An 18,706-nucleotide genomic window follows, 5' to 3' on the forward strand; every position below is an offset into this window, starting at 1 on the left:
AAAATAAAGTGTTTCCTTAACAAAGCAAGGATCTTCCTTAAAATTAAACTATATTTTCATGATCAGTAAACCATACCTTCCACTTGATTTTGAAGATTGCTATAAGCAAACTAAATTACTTTCCATCCTTTTATTTTTTGTGGGTCACAGCATGAAAGGAAATACACATGGAGTGCAAGTTTCACATGCCTGGTTTTAGTTAAATTTCCTTTTTTAAAATAACTGTTTTGTTGTGGAATAAATCATTTTTGACGTTAGCTGCAGAAATTAGATGGAGGAATAATGTTAAGCATGACATTTTCTCAATTATGTTATATCAAGAAGGGAGTTAATAACAGAATAGAAAAACAATAAATTGGAGATGGGGCTGTGTTTTATACTTTTTCAAATGCCAAACAAACTGGTCTGCACCGGGTTATCCAGGTTGTAAAAGTAATCAAGTGATCAGGTTAAGTTCTGGTAACAATACTAAAGTTCACAAGCTGGTTGTGTCTTGCATTTGATTATTTTGAGGAAATGCCAAGTAGAAATTATCCTTTCATTTCTTGATGAAACATTATTAAAATCCATTATTTAAAAATGAAGAGAGTGTTCTTAGGTAAAGATGACTGGCCATTATCTTGTAATAACTAACTGCATAATTGTCCAACAGTAAATGCTAGAGCTTTATCCACAAATGCTGTTCTCTTTTCCTTTATCCCCTTGAAACTGAACATTGAAGAATAAGTAGTCTGTTCCTCCTTCCTTGATATACCCCAATGATTGTAAAGAAGGGTACCTGTAGTTTTATATTATGTTTGGCACTAGTCTAAGTATTGTAGGTGATTTAAAAAACTCATATAAGTTATGTTTTCTACCTTTAAAAGAATGCTTAAGTCAAACAAATAACACATATAAACAAGACACCTGCTAAACAACTTAGCATAATAAAATTCAGTACTAAGTCAAAAGCTATACAATGCTATAGAAGTTCATAGAAAAGAGGGATTCATAAATGCAGAAAGAGTCTGTAAGTCTATTTTGAGATCTGGGCTAGAGTAATGTTTCTCAAAGTGTTGTCCTAAGACTAGCGGTCTCAGCACCTTCTGTAAACTTATTAGAAATGCAGTTTTCAGGGGTTTGCCCCAGACCTACCATATCAGGAACTCTGGGTTGGGACCCACAATCTGCAGTTTAACAAACCTTCCAGGTGATTCAGATGAAGCTAAATTTTGAGAATCACTGCTATAGATAATAAAGAATGTGATATTTTATTCAGTTAATATGTTAAGTGTCTAATATAAAGTAGGAAGAACACAGTCAGTTAAATCTTCAAATAATTGTGGAACTTCATTATTGATGAACTTTGCTGATGGCTACTTATGTTTTTTAAACTCCTAGTAATTAAAATAAAATGATATTAGGTCATTAGACAGGTAGAAAAAAGTAGAGATTTTATAAATCAAAGTAGTCATGATGTTATAAATCAAAGTAGTCATCTAATCATGTATTTTACCATTACTTTTAATGGCAAAAACTGCAATTACTTTTACACCAACCTAATAATTTCAAATTAATTGTTTCTACTATTTGGCAACTGCCTTACCCTCTTTATTTTATATGCAGAAGATATAAACTACAGATTGTTTTATAAGTCACATATGACAGTACCTGGAAGTAGGAGAAGTTAAATGATCTAATGACTTACAGCAGTGCGGGTTCTCAAATGGCTGCATTAGAATCACCTGGAAAAATTATTAACACAGACTGCTGACCCCCACCCAGAGATTCTGGCTTAGTATGCTGCAGTATGGCCTGAAATTTTACATTCTGAAGAAGTTGCCATGTTAAATGAAGAAGTTGATCTTGCCTGGTCTGAGGACCATATTTGAGAACTACTAATATGAGAGATTCCTTCTGACTATTGATAACAAGTATTGAGTTCAGATAAAAATATTGCATTGTTTCTCCATAGTATTAGGATCCAACATATCCTTGTCTTGAATTTTTTAGGCTTTTTAAACTGTAGCTTTCAAACTAAGTAGATCCAACATTTTTTCCTCCAATATTTTTATATGCTTTTCTGTAGAACTACTGGATTAGCAATAACTTCTCTCCCTCTAATTTGGCTAATTTTTAGGAAAGCATTAATCTTTGCTCCTTTTATCCTCAATTGTCATCTAGTGTTTGTAAATAAAACTGTTATAGATGAAATATTTGGCTTTAGTCGGCATTTCACAGTCTAATAAAATGCAGGAATTCACACAAGTGGGAGAATTGTTGTTTAGATAATGTAATATGGTTGAATTTTTTCTAAGTGCTGATTATGTTTGCCAAATTTTAGAGGCTCTTCTGTGCTTTATTTTCTATAATTTTGGGAAATTTATTAGAATATGAAATTATGGATGACAGTGTTGTAAGATGCTTCAGTGCATTGCATTCTGAGACTCTTTCTCCCTTAAACTTATTTCAACTCAGGTATTTGAGACATTTACAGGAAAAAATGCTTTTGTTTTACTTCCTATCTTGCTTTCATCTAGGATAAAATGTTCTTTCTGGTATGAATCAAGTGTGGTAAATTGCTTGCAGAGAACTTTGCTTGTTGTGATGTAGCATTTTGCTGGACAGAAACAAACGCATGGCTCATAATGACTGTTAGATTTCAAAAAGTCTGGGGTGTGTACATGTGTGTATATGTGTCAACAGGCTCTTCCTTGCTATCCTTTATTTTGTTCGGACAGTTTAATAGTTGTACTAATCTGCAGATATTATACATTTTAGGATTATTTTCCGCTAATATTTATTGTTTTAGTAGATAAAGTGTCAGATACATTTGTATTCACTAGCAATTGATTCATTTGGGAAAAAAAAGTTAGCTTCCAAAAGGTAGATGTAAAATAAGATGCTTAACTTGAACATAGTAATGTAAAGATATATATAACTAAAAACAATTATAATTTTAACAGCTACCTAAAATATGCATTTTAGATGTTTATTTTAAATAGGTGTATACTAACGTGCCAGATAATTTCAACTAATAACCTATAAATAGCTCCATTCCTAATGCAAGTTTTGTTTTTACTTTAAAATGTAACTCTTTGAAGGCAAGGTCAAATTAGGTCCAACAAAATGATCAGTTTTAAAGTAAAAATGAAAAAGTGAATATGAATAGGACTGATATAGAATATTGGTCACATTTACCTCGGAGATAAGATGGTCTATTCTCATAAGAATGACTATACGGTACCACAGTTATTTTATAACTTAACTCAATTATCTGCCATTATGTACACATTTTTGTTGTTTATATAGTCACTTTATGAATTTCTGAAAAAGTTATTTGATGTTGGGAAAAGTTAATATCAATAGTCCAGAAGTAATTTTAATTTGTCTATTTGTATCTAATGTTCTTTAATATGTAATGTTATATGTTGTTATTTTGGTAAGCAGACCTCAAAACTGAATTCTCTATTTCTTTTTATCAAATCATTAAAAGGGAGAAGCAGGATCCCCTGGAGCTCCAGGGCAGGATGGAACACGGGGAGAGCCTGTGAGTACCTTCTCATTTCAGTTCTAAAAGATGAAGTTCTTTTCCTGTTTTGAAATCCTTTCGGTTATTTAAATTCTTCTCTCAGATGCCCTATTATTTGTTCAGTGACTTCCAGATTTTAGATGTTGTAGAAGCTCCTTGTGAAACACCATAAAATATTGAAATGTTGAATCCTCTTTTAGAAACCAGGAAGAATTTTGCAAACAGGGTGAGTCACAAACCACAAGCACTCATGCCCAAACAAATGCATGGTTAACACAAACATCATGGTCTGTTGCTGAGCCTTTAGTCAATGTCACTTTACCACTCATCTATTGTTTCATAGTATGGTCTTTGGGATCTTGTGTTCAATAAAAATCAGGGGTAGAGAAACATGACTAAGAAAGTACTGAATCTGAAATCTAGATATCTACATTTTTAGCAAGTGTCCCAGGTGATTCTGAACTTCAGGTGAGTTTTAAAAATATAGTTTGCCCCCACGTTTTATTCCTACAGCTCATGGCCAACATTTAAATACCAGCAGATCTTATTTTATTCATCAAAGGTACCTACCCTCAAGAAATTTGAAATTTGCTTTGTGGGGAGCTAGGTTAAGAAGTGAAGTAATAGTTGAGATGTATTTTTTATCACATTTAGCACAAAGTGTTCAGTTGAGATTTCAGAATTTAAATAGTGTACGTAAGAGGGAGAGAGGTACCACCAAAGCTTCTTAAATAGGGTAGAGGGATTAAACTGCTCTTAAAGTTACTTAATAAAATTTTCATTGAATTTCATCTTGTGTATGATTATGTACTGGGGCAAGTTCTATATAATGCTATTGCCTTCCAGAAGCTTATAATTTAATTTGGAAGACTGAAAAAATTGATGCAAATAATTACCAACTGTTTATAGTATGGGCCAAATATGAATCTGATATGGAGTCAGAAAGCCAGGGTTTGGAGATGATTACTGCTACATTTCATCAGTGTGAGCTTGGAGAAGTCACCTCAAATCCCTGAATATCTTTCTCTAAGTATGAATAGTGCAGATGCTTATAATGCTTACTACATAGGGTTGTTGTGAAGCTTACGTAGGAAATTTTTAAAAATTGTAAGAACATTGCACAAATGCATGGGGCTATTCTAAGTGCTGGAAGAGTATAGGAAGGTAATCCTGTTATTGAGGTGCTTGAAAAAATTTTTACCAAGGGTTTGGGCCAGGTTTTGTTCATGAAAGGATGACTGGGAATTAAAGGAAGATGGGAGAGAGAGAACTCATCTGAATGAAGACACATATGTGAGATGGTTAAAAGTGTGCCCAGGAAATAATGAAATGATCTTAATAAGTTCCTGAATCTGCACAGAATGGTCTCTCTTGGGTGTTAGAAAGTAAAGGTTGAAACTTGGCTAGGGCCATGAAATGGAGAGCCTTGACTGCAAGCTTGAAAAGTAAACCTTACTCATTTGTCATTGAACTTTTGTGAGAAAAAAAGATAACATAGTAAAAAGAACGGTTTTAGAGGCAGTGTATGAGCTTCTGGTGTGTGTGGAATGATTGGAAAGGAGAAGAAACTGGAAACAGGGCACTAGTTAGCAGGCTGTTTTGACAGACCAGGCATGAAGTAGAAGGCCTCGACTAGGGCATTAATAAGCATGGAGCGAGTTCAATAGGGTAGCATCAGCTCAACATATCTGAGCCATAATTGATGCTATTTAAGAAAAATTGTGAGCATTGGTAGCTGGATGTAAGACTTAGTGTGATTATTTGTTTATGGTATTGTTTCAGAGTATAAAGTGTATGTGTGTGTGGGTGTGTGTGTATGAGGGAGAGAGAATAAGAAACACAAAGAGAGGTGAGAGAAAGAAAGGTGAATGGGTAGAAGAGAAGGAAAAAGAGGAAGAGGGAAATAAGAGGCAACAGACGTGAGAGCTTGGGTATAATTTAGGATGTGACTGTGTTCTAAATGTTTGTGAGTCAGTTATTTGGAATCTGTAACTCATTCTCCTGTAGAAACAATGTTAGAAAGGGCAGACTGACTGGCAGGTCTGTGTAGACCATAATTCAATGTGAGGAGCACATATTTACTTTGAACATGATGCTATTGAAATCTCTTAATAAAACCTAAAAAGAGAAAAGAAATATTAAACATAGGCTGATGTGGTGGCTCACGCCTGTAATCCCAACATTTTGGGAGGCCAAGGAGGGTGGATCACGAGGGCAGGAGATCGAGACCATCCTGGCTAACATGATGAAACCCTGTCTCTACTAAAAATAAAAAAATTTAGCCGGGATGGTAGCACGTGCCTGTAATCCCAGCTACTCGGGAGGCTGAGGCAGGAGAATCACTTGAACCTGGGAGGTAGGGGTTGCAGTGAGCCGAGATTGAACTACTGTACTCCAGCCTGGGTGACGGAGCAAGACCCCATCTCAAAAAAAAAAGAAAAAGAAAAAGAAAAGAAATATTAAATACAAAATGAGGAGTGCTTAGAAGATGCTTTCCTTTCCCAAGGCTGCTTGTTTCTCACTTTTATCCCCGAAAAGACACTGGTTTGGGTTTGTTTTTGCCCTGCCTGCTCCCACTTTGTTCAAGACTTATTCCTGTCTAGAGTTGTTGCACTAGAATAATTTACCATTCCAGGAAGTGTGGTCCTTTAGATTTTAACCGTTTCCTTCTTTCCTCCCAATACTCCTTACATCCCTGTAACGTTTAGCTTCAGTGGTGAGGGAAACGCAGTGGCTGCCTCATGGAGGCTTACAGCCTAGTTGGGGAGATAGATGGTAAAAGGATAAACAAGCAAAAACTAAATTACCAAGTTCGAAAAGATAGACAAACAAGGTGCTGAGGCAAAGATTAATGTAAATAGGGCAGTAGAGCTTATTGAGATGAAATTTTTCCTCCTAAATCTAGTGGGTAGAAAACTGGGAGTTACTGAGTGAGACTCTCCTACTCCAGCCCAATAGACTGGAGAAGACAGGAGGGGCCCCTTTACTTCTTTTCCTCCATTCCCCTCTCTTTCTTGTTGAATGGCGAAGAGGAAGCCAAGTTTCCTATGCCAGGAAATGCACCCTGTTAGGAAAGCAATTCATAGGTTAAGTGTCTCAAATTTGCTGATGTCTGGAAACAATTCTTCTGGTCTGTATTTTCTTCCAAATAAGAACAGATAGCGTTACAAGCTATTTTTTTTTATTTTTACAATTAATGAAAATTTGGTTTTTATTATGCTCTGCAAATGGATTCTTATCATTTGTGGAAAAGCTTTGAAAATAGAAAAAAATCCATAAAGTTTATATATTTTGTGACACAAAGAAATAAACATTCTTCCATTGTGTGGGAATAATGGTTTTAAGTAGTTGTAATAAATGACTTGGCTCTACTATAAAGGGCATATTCACTTTATTCTATAATGTGGCAGCCAAGAAAATTAATGGAGCTTCAGATGGAAGGACAGAAGCTCTTGGAAAAATGCTTTAAAGCTAATTGAACACAGCTTATGTCAGTCTAATGGTGATTCATCCCTGTAAGCAGATTGATACATATGAACACTAACTCCCAGAATTAAAATTAATGGCTAGCGCTATAATTTATTAGGAAATGATTATATTGCTTCAAAGTACAAGTACATTCACCTGTCAATACTTTGAATTTGAAAGCTAGTATGTGTCAATCCTAAAAGTAATCCAATCCTAAAAGTAATTTACTTTCTAAGTGGTAAATTATACCTAATTAACTTCAATTCAGGAAACTGTAAACTCAGGTCTAACAATGGATAGATTTATTATAACTTGTTTCAACCACGAATTGCTGTGTTTAAAGATTATATTCTTTCAATTATTTATTCAACAGTATTTACTGAGTATCTACTTTGTGCCAGGCATCATACTAATTGAGGAGAATGTGAAGATTAATGAATCGTGGTCTGGCCATCAAGGAGTCAGATGAGCCAATAGATGGCAACACAGTATGAATGTTATGAATGTAGGTATGTAGGGAGCCTGAAAGGCCGTGGAAGATGTGTATAACCTTACATGAGTCTACAGGCGTTGCCAAAAGTTATGCGTTCTTTTAAAAAAAAAATTGCATGCCGGACGTGGTGGCCCATGTGTGTAATCCCAGCATTTTGGGAGGCCAAGGCAGGTGGATTACTTGAGGTCAGGAGTTTTAGACCAGCCTGGCAAACATGGTGAAATCCCACCTCTACTGAAAATACAAAAATTAGCCAGGTGTGGTGGTGGGCGCCTGTAATCCCAGCTACTCGGGAGGCTGTGGCAGGAGAATCGCTTAAACCTGGAAGGTGGAGGCTGCAGTGAGCCAAGATCATGCCACTGCACTCCAGCCTGGGTGACAGAGGGAGACTCTGTCTCAAAAGAAACAAAAACAAAAAAACCCGATATTATGAGATAGAATTCACATACAGTTTACCTATTTAAAATGTATAGGGATGCCTTCTTATAAACACAACTCTCTTGGCCAAATTCTGGATGATAAATATGAGTGGGCTCATCAAAGTTGTTTGGCCTGGCAAGGCAGGAGTGTGCAGCATGCATGTTCCAAAATATAGAAGCAGAAGAAAACATATTCTGAGAAGAACTGACAGTAGTTCAGGCTGCCATGTGGTACATGAAAGGAAAGTGATAGAAACAGTAGGTAAGGTTTTAGGGATAGATAGTGGCCAAACCAGGAAGGACTTTAGATGTCTGTGCTGTTTGCACTTAATTCTGAGAGTAATGGGAGCCCTGCTTCCCTACTTAAAACCTTTGACTGGAAGCAGTTAGTGAGCTCTGTCACCTCTAGTAACAACTAAAGCAAGAATGGTCAGAGTTGGGAGGAGGAGAGTGGGATGGATTTGAAATGAACTAAACAGGTACTAGCAGGGCTCGAGGATCCACTGGATGTGGGTAAGATAAGAGATGACTCTCCAAAGTCTTACTGCATGGATGGATACAGAGGAACACCAAACAGTAAGCAGGGAACAGAACACAAAGAACCAGTTTGGGCTAGTGCAAGTGATCCTAAAATATTTTTAAATGGAACGTATCGAAATAATAACAAAGGTATTTAAAGAGAAGGTCTGTATTTTGGGATAATTAGAAAATAATAGGCTTGAAAAAATAGAAATTAATAAAATTGCAATAAAAAATTGTGGGTCAGATCCAAGGAAATTTTAGATGAATTTCTTTAAATACTAGTGGTAGTAGGTTAAAAAATGCCTCCCCCTAAAAAACATCAGATCTTAACTTCTGAAACCTGTAAATGTGGTTTTATTTGGATAAAAAGGTCTGTGCAGAAATGATTAAGTTAAAGATCTTCTGATGGGGAGATCTTGGATTTTCTGGTGGGCATGAACCAGTCAGTTGAAAGTTCAGAGCAAAACTGAAGTTTCCTAGAGAAAAAAGAAATTCTTCCCATGGATTACAGTGTCAGCTCCTGCATGAGAGTTTCCAGCTTACACCTCCTAATTGTCTGTCTTATGGATTGGCGTTTGCCTAACCAGTCCCCACTCTTGCATAAACCAATATTTTGCAACAAGTCTCTGCCGTGTATATGTGTGTATACATACATTGATATATCTCAGCTGGTTCTGTTTCTCTGGTGGAACCCTGACTGATGCAGATTTTGTTTCCGGGAGTAAACTACCTAAGTACCTAAAATGTAGAGTGACTTGGGAACTGGGTAATGTTTAGAGGCTGTAAGAATTTTGAGGCACATGGTAGAAGTAGTCTATATTGCCTTGAACAGACTATTGGTAGAAAAATGAATGTTAAAGATTGATAGTGAGGGCTCAGTGAAGAAGTGGAAGTCATGTGGAGAAAGCCTTTCTCATCTCAGAAAATATGTATAGCATCATCAAGACACTGTTGCTAGATGAATGGCCATTAAAGGCACTGTTGATAAAGGAGGAAAGAGGAACATGCTATAGGAAACTGGAAGAATGGTGACACCTTGTCATAAAGTGGCAGAAAATTTAGCTAAATGATATCCTGTAGTTATGCGGAAAGTAAGACTTCTAAGTGATGAACTTGTATATTTAGCTGACAAGATTGCCAAGCAAAGTGCTAAAGATAGAGCATGATTTTTTTTTTTTTTAACTGCTTATAGTAAAGTGTGAGGAGAAAAAGGTATTTGAGGAAAGAACTGTTAAGCAAAAAGGAACCAGCATTTGATGATTTGGGAAATATCCTGCTTATACAGATTGCAAAAGATGTTAAAATTAGCAGCTTCACTGTTACACATGCATGCTGGAAACAAGGTTAAGGTTGTGGCTAGACAAAGTTTGCTAGTGCAAAAGAGATTAGATATGGGACTCATGAATCCATTCAACCAGCCCAGTGGACGCCACAAATAAAGATATGAGATTATCCAGGAGAAACCTGGGGAGGAGCCTCTTGTATAATTGTGTAAATCCTCATTATATATACAGGAAACTTACAAGGTTTCGATAATGTTATATCAGCAGAAACTCTGCCAGTTTGGAACGAAAGGTACAGAGACAAGACAAAGTGAGGGAAGGCTGTTGGACACTCAAAATTTTATAGGTAGGAAGCAGGCTGATAAAACTACTCAACTTCAATTATGTACTATCTTTCAAGTAAAAAGGAATAGTGATTCCAAGGCTGGAATCGTGGGCACAGAGGCCGGAGCTTCTCACCCAGAGGGCAGGGTCCCAAGTCCAGAGGGTATTCCTAGGTCATGAAACCTGATGGAATTTTTTTCTGCTGGATTCAATATTGCAGGGGATCAGTGACTCTTTTCTTCTCTTTGAATAGGTATGTTGATAACTTATCCTTTGCCTGTCTTAACATCATAATTGGGAAATAGATAACTTGCTCTGTAGTCTACAGGTTGATAGATGGAAAGGGATTTTGTCCCAGGATGGATCACACCCATAGCTGATTTAGATAACAAGATTTGGGACTTTTGAGCGATTTATTATTTAGATAAGAATTTGAACTTCACTGTAATAAGTTGAGACTTTTGTGGACATTGGGTTGGGGTGGATGTATACTTTATGTGGGATGAATGTGAATCTTGAAGTCCAGAGGGTAGACTGTGTTAGGTTGAAAATTACCCTCCTCTGAGACATCACCTCTTAATCCCCGAAATCTGTAAATATTACCTTATTTGAAAAAAAGGTCTTCTGTACATATGAATGAGTATCTTGTCACAGGGAGATTATCTTGGTTTATCCCAGTGGATCCTAAATGTCACACTAGTGCCCTTGTAAGACAGAAGAGACAGAAGCAGAGGAAAATTTCATACAGAGAAGAGGAGGGAGTAATGAGACCATGGTGACTAAGATTGGAGTGATGTATCCACAAGCCAAAGAATGCTGGCACCCACCAAAAATTGAGAGAGGCAAGCAATGGAATCTCCCTTGAGTTTCTGGAGGACACACAGCCCTGAAAAGACTTCGCCTTCAGACTTCTGCATTCCAGAACCGTGAGGGAATAAAATTCTGTTGTGTAAACCAAGTTTGTGGTAATTTGTTACAGTAGCTATTGGAAACTAGTACACTAGACTTTTCGTTTAGTCTAATTCTTAATCATTTTATGTAATGAACCTATATAAAAATGTATGTGAGTACATATTGGTGTATATTGCAAACTGTTGGTAGCATATGTGTTGATCAAAAATATTTGGGCTTTCAGCAAGTCAATAAACAAGTTGGTTTCAATGAGAATTTGAAAGCAAGACTCTTCAGTCAATATTTTCTGTACTATCAATTTTGTTAAATTCTCATGTATTTTTAAAAATTTAATTTGTCTAATTTCTCATTTTCCTACATTTTTCATTATTGTATTAGTAACTTTTAGCCCATATTTCTTCTCTGTATTATTGTATTGTAAATTTGAAACAATTAAATGGATGATATTTAATGTGCTATATATAATAGTTAAAAAATATATAAATATATATGCGTAAAAAAGGATCTGCATGGATACAAATCATATGGTTTAATTATGTTTCAATTACTTTGCTTATTTTTCCCCAGATGTGTTTTTGATGTCTGTTATGTTGCATTTTTCTTGCCATTATTTTATTTTCTCCCATGAGCATATATTGTTTTTGTACTATAACAAAAATTGAGGCCTAGATTTTGAGTGCTTTTTAGTGTTTTTTTCTTTTAAAAGATGCCAACTTTGCTAGACTACATTTTAGTTTTTATGCTAAGACTAAAGGACAAGATTGTTTCAAAGAATCCTTAATGTTTTGGAAATTTCTTTTCCTAACTTAATATTTTGGAATTTTCTTTTCCGAAAATCACTCTGATTTTATCTTGGACAGCTAGGTGGATGGTGAGGACAGAGCAATATGAGGGCAACAGTAGACTAAATTTACTAGTAGTTGAAAAAACAGTAACAGAAAATATTCATTTTCAATTGAATTCACTTTTAGACCCAAGTTATCATGTTGACCAGTTAGTCTTCTTTGGCCAATTCTTGCCAACCAAGTTACCTGCAGAATTGTTTCCACTGCTGCTTTGTCATAGCTATTTTTGTCCTGGTGCTCAATCCTGATGGCATGTTGTTTTTGATGTTAACGTTTTCATCAGGCAATCTAAATCATTTGCTTTCTAGTTCTCTGCTCACCGGCCAGGTCCACTGTGTACAGGGAGCCTTATGGCTCACAGTGAAAATTTGTAGGCAGGGACTGGGTTCTGCTGTGAGCTGAGATCCCTGGAGCTCCATGAAAAGGAGAAAAAGAATGCCATGTTTCCTGGATCTATGGAGGTGAGCGCATGTTTCTTAATGAAGGATGGCCTTAGCAGTTTTATTTTGGAAATGTTTGCTGTCTCATTTTTCCAGGAATAAAGACATGGAGATCACAGTAGTGTGGTTGAAACACTGGCTCATAGAGGCTTTTATTGTTTCCTTTCCTCATGCCTTTCGAATTCTTGCTTAACCACATGTTATGCTTGTCTTTATGATGTAATGTTTACTGCTGAGCCAGTCCAAGTTACCATGTACTTAAGAGACAAGTAGATCTTTTGTTTAATCATCTTTTCTGCACTGTGATTATTTGGCATATCAGTTTTATGCATGTACACAGAAGACATACATAAAATTATTGGGGAATATTAATGATGAATTGCTGTGATAATTTCCCATGTGGAATTACCAATCTACTTTGTGATGCTAGTAAAGTGGAGGTATCTTTATTTGCCTGCTTGATGGTATGTTTTTATTTAGATTGAAAAGAAAGAAGAGAAAAACCAACTAGTTCTATTATTGTTTTTACTTGGTTTGCAATCATATGGTAAGATGTTTCAGTCTTTTGTACAGGTTTGTAATACTTTTTCTCACCCCTTTTTCAGGCTCCAGGAGTGGCACATACCAAGTATGTGCCAAATAAACCAACTTTAACTTTAAACTCATATATCTGCTGTTACAAATTTCACACAGCAGTTCTTAGTGTGAAGGCAATCCACATGTAACAATTTGGATAGCACAATTTGAAAATTCAATTGTATTTATTTTTGTAATAATGTAGTTATGTATATAATTATAAAACAATATTACTGTATAAAACACTATTACAATAATATATTGTCATAGTAATTATGCTTTAAAATATGATTGAGAATAACTCTTACAATGCATTTTGAAATAGGCTTTATCTAAAATAATGTAAATGCTCAGTTTATCTATAGGATTGACTAAATTTGTAAGCAATATCTGTAGCTGTTTGGTCTTCTACAATATGACATTTGGCAATGTAGTGACTGTGAAAATATTGTGTCGTTTATTTTGACCTCACAAAGCAAATGTTGGCTCATTATCTGTATAAGTTAGTTAATAAAGTCCCACCAGGTTTAATCACAGATCTGTTTTATTCTTTCCTATTATAAATGACATAAATATCATTGACATAGTAAAACTGGACTACCATCAAACAACAACATAAAGTAACATTGTTGATTTTAAATTTAGAAGCTCTGTGTCTATGGCACTGATCATTTTTTTGTGGTTTTCTAAGAAATCTTCATCTTCTTTTTTTTTTTTTTTTTTTTTTTTTGATGGAGTCTCGCTCTGTTGCCAGGCTGGAGTGCAGTGGAGCGATCTCAGCTCACTGCAAGCCCTGCCTTCCGAGTTCAAGCGATTCTCCTGCCTCAGCCTTCTGAGTAGCTGGGACTCCAGGCACATGCCACCACGCCGAGCTAATTTTTGTATTTTTAGTAGCGACGGGGTTTCACTATGTTGACCAGGATGGTCTCGATCTCTTGACCTCGTAATCCGCCCTCCTCAGCCTCCCAAAGTGCTGGGATTACAGGTGTTAGCCACTGTGCCCGGCAAGAAGTCTTTTAAATTATTGTTATTGTAAGAACCACCGATAAGTATTAAAGTATTTTATTTGATTTTTTTCCCCTTTTCTATCCATCTCTTTATAATTTGAAAGAGGCTTTATTGAGCCCTGAAATTTCAAGAGGAATAAATGCTATTGCAAATATGAGATGATGTATGATTAATTCTTAGAATGGATAACATATCCTCTAAGTAAATAGAATCTCATTGTTGCTTATGTAGGCTCAGTAGTCTCACTGGTATGGGGACTGATTAAATTGATCTCTGATTTGAAGAGAATGGGTGAAAGGAAACTTACCATGTATATAGGATATCAAGTCTAGATTTTATGGGTTGATATCATGTAAACAGACTTTGACTTTAACAATATGGATTTGAACTGTATGGGTCCACTTATCTGTGCTTTTTTTCAATACATATAGTGAAAATTTTTTTGGAGAGTTTTGACAATTTTAAAAACTTGTGGATGAACCATGTCACATAGAAATATTTTTTAAAATAAAAAGTTATGCCACAAGTGCAAAAAATATATATAGATATTACTCTGTATTATTTACTATAATGAAAATTTCAAAACGTACATATACAAACATTTACAGAGCATACATAGTGCCATTTGCAGTTGAGATAAATGTAAACCAATGTAAAGATGTAATATTAAATCATAATTGCCTAAAATTAACTGTAGTGCATATTGTATTACTGTAATAATTTCATAACCACCTCCTGTTGCTATTGTGGTGAGCTCAACTGTTGCAGGTATCAGCTTAAAATGCCATGTGATGCTAATCATCTCCACGGGAGCAGTTTATCTTTCAAATAAATTGTGTATTACAGTAGAAAGTGATCTCAGCTGGGTGTGGTGGCTCATGCTGTAATCCCAGCATTTTGGGAGTTCAGGGTGGGCGGACCACTTGACCAAGCCCAGGAGTTTGACACTAGCCTGGTAGCATGGCAAAACCCCATCTCTACAAAACATACAAAAAATTAGCCAGATGTGGTGATGTGTGTGTGCCTAGTCCCAGCTACTCAGGAGGCTGAGGTGGGAGGGATCACTTGAGCCTGGGAGGTCGAGGCCCCATTGAGCAGAGATCACATCATTATACTCCAGCCTGGGTGATAGAGTGAGACTCTGTCTCAAAGAAAAAGATCTCTCGTGGTTTTGCATATTTTTCATTGTTTAGTGCAACACTGTAAACTTTGAATAACATTATGAAAAAATAGTACATAGAAAGTACCACTACTGATTCTGGAAGTGCTCCCAAAAAGCAGAAAAAAAGTTGTGACATTTTAAGAAAAGGTCTTATTGCTTGATATGTAACCATAGATTGAGGTCTGCTGCTGCTATTGCCCACCATGTTGAGATAATACAGTGTAAGGACCATTGTAAAACAAAAAAAAGAAAAGGAAATTTGTGAAACTGTTGCTGCAGCTATGCCGGCAGGTGCAAAACCTTGCACTTTTTGCAAAATTCCTTTTTGTCTCATATTGAAAATTCAGCTTTTAGGTGAATGCAGGATCGCTATAAGAAAGGCATACTAATAGACACAAATATGGTTTTTAAAAAGCAAAATTATTTTTCCTTTTGAGATGGAGTCTCGATCTGTTTCCCAGGCTGGAGTGCAGTGGCTCAATCTCAGCTCACTGCAACCTCCGCCTCCCGGGTTCAAGCAATTCTCCTGCCTCAGCCTCCTGAGTAGCTGAGATTATAGGCATGTGCCACCATGCCTGGCTAATTTTTGTATTTTTAGTAGAGATGGGGTTTCACCATGTTGGCCAGGCTGGTCTTGAAGTCCTGACCTCAGGTGCTCCACCCACTTTGGTCTCCCAAAGTGCTAGGATTACAGGTGTGAGCCACCGTGCCCGGCCTAAAAAGCAAAATTATTCTATGACAAATTAAAGCAAAACAAAGATGAAGAATCCAAAAGCTGGAGAATTTAATGTCAGCAAAGGATGGTTTGATAATTTTAAAAACAGATTTGGCTTAAAAATTGTCAAACACAGGAGAAGCAGCGTCTGCCAACAAAGCAGCACCACAAGCATTTCCAGATGCCACTAAGAATCTCATTGAGGAGAAATGGATATCTTCCTGAACAGATTTTTAATGCAGTTAGAATTGTCCTATTCTGGAAGAAAGAAATGCCACAAAAGACACTTGTTAGGAAGAGAAACAAACCCCAGGATTTAAGGCAGGAAAGGATAGGCTAACTTTACTGTTTTGTACAAATGCAGTAGGGTTTATAATCAGGACTTCCTTTATCTATAGAGCTGTTAACTCCCAAGCCTTGAAGGGAAACTGTAAACACCAGCTGGTAGTCTTTTGGTTGTATAGCAAGAAAGCCTGGATGAGAGAATGCTGTTTCTGGATTGGTTCCATCAATGCTTTGTCCCTGAAATCAGGAAGTACGTTGCTAGTAAGGGACTGCATTTTAAAGTTCTTTTGATATTAGACAATGCCTCCAGCCACCCAGAACCCCATGAGTTCAACACTAAAGACATCTGAATGGTGTACTTGCCCCCTAAGACAATGTATCTAATTCAGCCTCTAGACTGTATCATAAGGAGGACCTTTAAAGCTCATTACACATGGTACTGTATGGAAAGGTTGTCCATGCTATGGAAGAGAACCCCAGGGGAGAGAATGTCATGAAAGTCTGGAATTACACCACTGAAAATGCTATCATTGTTGTAGAAAAAGCCACGAAGCCTGAAACATAAAATTCTACTGGAGAAAACTGTGTCCAAATGTTGTACATGATCTTATGACACAACCAATCAAGGAAATCACAAAAGAGACTGTGGATACGGCAAAACAAAACAAAAAAGGTGAAGGGCAAGGGTCCCAAGATACGGATCGTGGAGAGATTCAAGAGGTGACAGACACCAAATCAGAGGAATTAACAGAGGACAACTTGATGGTGATGAGTGCCTCCAAACCAGTGCTAGACTATAGGAAGAAGATGGAGAAGAAGCAGTGCCAGAAAACAAATTGACATTAGACAAGCTGGCAGAATGGTTCGGATTATTCGAGACTGCTTTTGACTTCTTTTACAGCACGGACACTTCTATGATATGGGTACTGACACTGAAGCAAATGGTGGAAGAAGGATTGGTGCCTTATAGAAACGTTTTTAGATAAACGAAAAGCAAAAAGCCAGGCAGAAATTACAGTGTGCTTCCACAAAATTACACCCAGCGTGCCGGCCTTTCCTGCTTCCCTGTTACCTCTTCCACATCTGTCTCTGTCACCCCCGAGACAGCAAGACCAACCCCTCCTCTTCTTCCTCCTCAGCCTACTTAACATGAAGATGATAAGGGTGAAGACCTTTATGACGATCCACTTCCACTTAATGAATAGTAGATACATTTTCTCTTCCGTATTATCTTAATAACATTTGCTTTTCTCTAGTTTATTTATTGTAATAATATAGTATAAAATACATATAACATGCAAAATATGTGTTAATTGACTGTTATGTTATTAGTAATGCTTTCAGCCAAAACTAGGCTATTAGTAGTTACATTTTGGGGGAGTCAAAATTTAACCGTGGATTTTCAACTGTGCAACGGTTTGGCACCACTCACCCCTGTGTAGTTCAAGGGTCAACTGTATATAAAAATTGTGTGGTGGGTTAAAACTCCTAAAATCCATTAAAGATAAGCAAATGTAATTGTGACAGGCAGAGTGTTAAGATTTTGTTCAAGGGTTATAGATTGGTGGAAAAATAATCTATATGTAATGGTTTTTAAGCAGAGAGGCATAAAATGGATTATTTTAAAATTTAATTGGTAATCAAATTTAAAACCCTGATTGATCCAAGCTTAACACCTATAATACAGATAGTTTTCAAGAGTCTCATTTATATATAAATAATTTAAATATTTTTATATGTAATATATAGTAGACTATATAAGTGAGACTATGTAAATTGAAGTCTTGAAAATTATCTGTATTATGAATATAAATATATATACAAATGATACTCTCTTGAAAATGATCTGTACATTTATCTCTTGAAAAACTATATAAAGAACACTATTTCTCAAGCTCTGATTCACAGAGTACCTCAAAATTACCAGAAATGCCTATTAAAATTCAGTTTTCTGGGGGCCATTCTGCTCCTAATGAATCAAAATTTGGGGTCAAAGCCCAGGAAACTACATTTTTAGTGGCAACTGCATGTGAGTCTGATGTAAAATTTAATAACTACTGATATTATATCAGTTCAAGGGTCAACTGTATATAAAAACTGATACACTTTGAGACAGGTAGATCAAAAAGAGGACTATGAACGTGGTAGGAAGACAGAAGTTACCTACTGGAGGAGAACAATTAGTTTTAATGATACTGGTACAAGAAAGTAATTCTGACATTTTAATATTTTTTAGACCACACATGCTTTAATATGTATTTCTCTGGTTAAATAAGCTTTTATGTTGTCATAAATGATAATATGAAATTATGTTTCCAAATGGGTTCAGTTTCCTTTGCTTATTTAAAATATTTTGTGTTTTATTTATTGACAAAAATAACAAAAACAAATCTATTTTGTAAAGCAAAAACACATCTATATGCAATTGAAGAGGACTAAACTTGCGTATATGAAAGAGAGGTAAATCCTCACAAAGATAGAAATTAGATAATTTAAATTTATGAGTTTTATTATACCTTGAATTTTAATGAAATTTTTTGGTTATTAATTTTTCCAGATTTAAGAAATTGTATGTAATAGTCAAAAATAACAATCTAAAGTTATAAACCTGATATATTATCATTTTTTGTTTTAGAAAAGTTCTATGACTGTGGGAAAATGGGGCAAATGCTGCCTGGGAAAGCCGATTTTGCCAAATGTCGAATTCCTAGCTCTTCTGTGAAAGAAAGCGCTCTTTAAACAC

General features: G+C 36.0%; 1 protein-coding gene across 5 annotated transcripts in view; it reads left to right on the forward strand.

The window, feature by feature from the left end:
- Positions 1-18,706, forward strand: part of COL21A1 (collagen type XXI alpha 1 chain) — a 202,163-nt gene that overhangs the window by 154,457 nt on the left and 29,000 nt on the right. For 4 of the 5 annotated variants that reach the window (XM_078001279.1, XM_078001276.1, XM_028847466.2 and 1 more), the window contains one exon: positions 3,476-3,529. In XM_078001279.1, coding sequence (XP_077857405.1) covers positions 3,476-3,529 — 54 coding nt within the window. Of the gene's footprint in view, positions 1-3,475; positions 3,530-12,023; positions 12,239-18,706 lie in introns of those variants that run through there. The other variant, XM_078001277.1, reaches the window with a different exon arrangement.

The sequence above is a fragment of the Macaca mulatta genome, chromosome 4 (genome assembly GCF_049350105.2).
Source record: "Macaca mulatta isolate MMU2019108-1 chromosome 4, T2T-MMU8v2.0, whole genome shotgun sequence".
NCBI lineage: Eukaryota > Metazoa > Chordata > Mammalia > Primates > Cercopithecidae > Macaca > Macaca mulatta.